At 38.1% G+C, this 3,579-nt stretch overlaps 1 protein-coding gene across 1 annotated transcript; it reads left to right on the top strand.

The window, feature by feature from the left end:
* Nucleotides 1-744: 744 nt before the first annotated feature.
* pet100 (PET100 cytochrome c oxidase chaperone) lies at nucleotides 745-2,747 on the top strand. Its single transcript, XM_031867962.1, has 4 exons — nucleotides 745-839; nucleotides 1,005-1,091; nucleotides 1,191-1,223; nucleotides 1,428-2,747. Exons 1-4 carry the CDS (start codon nucleotides 813-815, stop codon nucleotides 1,515-1,517), a joined length of 237 nt encoding a protein of 78 aa, XP_031723822.1. The 5' UTR covers nucleotides 745-812; the 3' UTR covers nucleotides 1,518-2,747.
* The last annotated feature ends 832 nt before the right edge of the window (nucleotides 2,748-3,579 follow it).

Genomic DNA, 3,579 nt, shown 5'->3' with positions numbered 1-3,579 from the left:
TCTCTCGTGGAGGACGTAAAAGACCGTGTTAAAAAAATATCTGGATAACTGGGAATAAACTGGCAATAAACTGGGTAAATCCGACATGACGTTTTGGGACAAAGCTACAGAAATATAAGTGAAAGTAAAAATACCAATGTTGTTCCCAAAAGTACCCCGTTTTGGTGTCTTCTCCTCACTGTTTTTGATTAGATTAGATATGATGTAACTTCTTAAAATAGGTGAGAGTAAATACAAACCCAAGTTTGCCCAAACAATTAGTTCAAAAGAGTTGTCAGACAGTAAAAAATGGGTTGATAATAAATACACTGTATTGTTTTTTATTTCATATTTGAAAGATAATATCAACAGCAGCGTGACCAGCCTGTAGGTTTGTTAATGCTTTGTTATATTAATGATCAGTAGAACGAGATAACATCCACTGTAGGTCTCCTTGTAGGTATTTATTGCAAAATGTACCTAAAAAGCAGAGTGTCAATGGTATCAGGACACAATTAATGGTTTGCAGCGCCCCTCGGTGGACACCCCCCCTGCGCCTTTATTTAACTAAAGGTCAGCTGCGATACAAAAGTTAAGCGTCACATTTTAAAACTCTCCAAATATTATTTTATCAAGGGGCAAAGTCATGTATGATATCAAATGTGATACGTGTGTCTATTTTCAATTGTGTTGAAATATATGTATTTATGACAGCACAAGCGCATGCGTTGTGGCTTCCGAGTCAGTTACCCGGAAGTAGTGTGAAGGTCTTTTGGCGATGTTAGGAGTTTAGATAACGTTTCACTGTTGTTGGGTCCAGTGCCGACGCAAACATGGGTGTTAAAATAGAGATGTTTAGAGTGAGTACCAAGTGTTTTAAAACAATGTCCCTGGACATTTAATATCACACAAATGTGTCCAGGTTGAGTGGTTCGATCTAGCTAGTCGTTATCATTAGGCTATGTGTGGTCATGTGGTCGTTTTCCACAGTCACTCACTTCCCGATCTTATTTGTTTTTGAGCAGATGATGCTGTATCTGTCCTTTCCCGTGACCATGTTCTGGATCTCAAATCAAGCAGAGTATTTTGAAGAGTACATAGTAAAAAGAAAGGTAAGCAATGCTGCTGTTTTATTTTCTGTCCACATGCTCGGTGCTCTTCTTGTAATAACGCATATCTCTTTCTCTGCTGGCATCTTTTATGGTTTCCAGAGGGAGATCTTCCCCCCTGACGAAGGACTGCGCGTACGTTTTTATTTATTCATTTAATTTAAGGCTAATAATAAACACCACTAATAATTGCCGTATGATTTCCTAGCTGTATCCATAAAAAGCAGTGTGTGTGTGTGTGTGTGTGTGTGTGTGTGTGTGTGTGTGTGTGTAATTAAGTATTCTAAAACTACGGCTGTAAAGCACAATATATGATGATTGTGCTATATGTATTTTCAGAGGAAAGAGATGCAGGAATTCAAAGAGCGAATGCGTCTTCGTAAGGAGCAGCAACTATTAAGAGCACTTTCTATGGACTCTGAGAATTGAGGATTATGTGTTGAAAAAAATGCATATATTACCAGCACCACTGATGGACTATCTGGCAGTGTTTATTGGGTAAAACGAGAAACTGATGGGACTGGATTAAGAGCATGACACATCGAAACTCTTTGAGAAGTTAACGCATCCCTAATGTGTGGTGGGCGTTCCTAGTATGCCTTTAATCTACATGTGTGATTTTTTTGATTTTTTTTTTTCACCAAGGAATGTTCAGATGCCCTATGAGTTGCTGTGATTGCATTGTCATAAAATAGTTATTTGAGTTGTATATCCAGTTGGATCTAATGTAATTTTCACAATTTATTTTGTGAGGAGCAGTTTTTATTAAATGTTGATTTATTTTTTCATGTTTAGTGTTTTACAACATTGTATCACATTGGATGTAATTGAGCATTTTTGATAATGACAAACAGAAAGAGACATTAATACCAAAGCATAAAGAAAATCTCCATAAACTGATTTGAATTTAGAGCACAAACGCAAAATACGAACTACCTGATTGCATAAGTATTTACTAGAGGCACAGATGGCAGCAACTATTGCTTTTAGCCTTTGATTTACAGTCTGGGTAACTTTAAATTTATGTTCTGGGTTATCTTATTGGGAAATAAAATATCAAGTTTCACTAGTCTGCAGCAGGTTTCCTTCTGTGAGATTTTTACTTTTGCTGCATTCAGAAAAAGAACTGTCTGCACCAGTAGTGATTCAGTTGTGTGATACTATGACATTAAATTATTTTATTTTCTGCTTATCACTGTTGTAAAATCCTTATGACATCCACTGGGTTTGTATAATAACAGTTCAGGGAATGGAGGAATTTGACGCTATAGGCACTGACTATGTGTATGGTTCTCATTAACAAATCATTTTAACGCTGTTTTTAATTAAAGTCAATGTTGGTTTTGTTTCACCTATTGTATCAGAAGCATTGATGGCTGTGCTTGGCTATGAAGATGTATCTGATGTACTGTACATTCTATGGCCACATCTCTAACCTCTGGTTAAAGATGCTTTTTGACCAGAAGAGAGCTGGTTTGACCACCAGCCAATATTTATTTGTAGGAACAAGGTGTTTATGAGTAACTTGTGCAGAGGCATTGAAATAGAGTGTGACCCAAATGTACCTCCTGGTTCAACGCAGACAGTATAGATGTCTTAAATATGTACTTCGATCACTCAAAATGCCTCAACTTCTGGAATAAAGTGAATTTTCCCTAATTCCTGAGTATGGTAATGTTATTACTGTATTTGTATTTTAAAAATACAGCATTTACTGATATGCTTTAGGCTGTTAGTGCACGTGAATATGCAGTTCGGCTACAGAGCCAACAGGTCTGTAGACGACGCAATCAACACGGCCCTTCACTTCATCCTCCAGCATCTGGAGTTCAGCATCTCCTGAAGTTTGCGGATGACACCGCTCATTGGACTCATCTCTGGTGGGGATGAGTCCGCCTACAGGTTGGAGATCGACCATCTGTTGACCATGGTGCAGACTAAACAACTAAGAGCTCAACGCTCTAAAGACAGTGGAGATGGTTGTGGATTTCTGCAAGAACGCAGCCCCACCTGCCCCTATCGCCCTGTGTGGCTCCCTCATTGAATCTGTGGAGTCCTTCCATTTCCTGGGCTCCACAATAACCCAGGACTTCAAGTGCTTAACATCTATTTAAATTATGTCTCATACTATTGCACTGTTTATTTTTATGCACCAATCACCAAGCCCTATTCTTTGTATGTGTAACGTACTTGGCAATAAACCTTTTCTGATTCAACACCCTATATGACGTGGAATGATGGTGCCATGACATATCATATGATACTACAGTGCTATTCATTGTGCAACACCACTCATCTAATCATTTTGCACAGAATGTGCATGGTTGGAGTGCAAAAGCAACAGTCGCAAGGCAATGCCTTAAAGAATAACAATCCATGAAGCATTTTGAATATGAAAATTACACCATATGATTAATGTATCTTAACTGATATTTCCCACACGTTTGCTATTTGTTTCAACAAGGTTACTGCACACAAATTGGGATCAAGT

Source organism: Anarrhichthys ocellatus, unplaced genomic scaffold (genome assembly GCF_004355925.1).
Source record: "Anarrhichthys ocellatus isolate YVR2014 unplaced genomic scaffold, GSC_Weel_1.0 scaffold40, whole genome shotgun sequence".
Taxonomy (NCBI): domain Eukaryota; kingdom Metazoa; phylum Chordata; class Actinopteri; order Perciformes; family Anarhichadidae; genus Anarrhichthys; species Anarrhichthys ocellatus.
Note: the sequence above shows the minus strand (reverse complement) of the source record. Positions and strands in the feature narration are given on the sequence as shown.

Coding starts and splice junctions, on each gene's coding strand:
- pet100 (XM_031867962.1), top strand. CDS start 813: ATGGGTGTTAAAATAGAGATGTTTAGA. Junction 1,092..1,190: donor AGTACATAGTAAAAAGAAAG/GTAAGCAATGCT, acceptor TATGGTTTCCAG/AGGGAGATCTTCCCCCCTGA. Junction 1,224..1,427: donor CCCCTGACGAAGGACTGCGC/GTACGTTTTTAT, acceptor ATGTATTTTCAG/AGGAAAGAGATGCAGGAATT.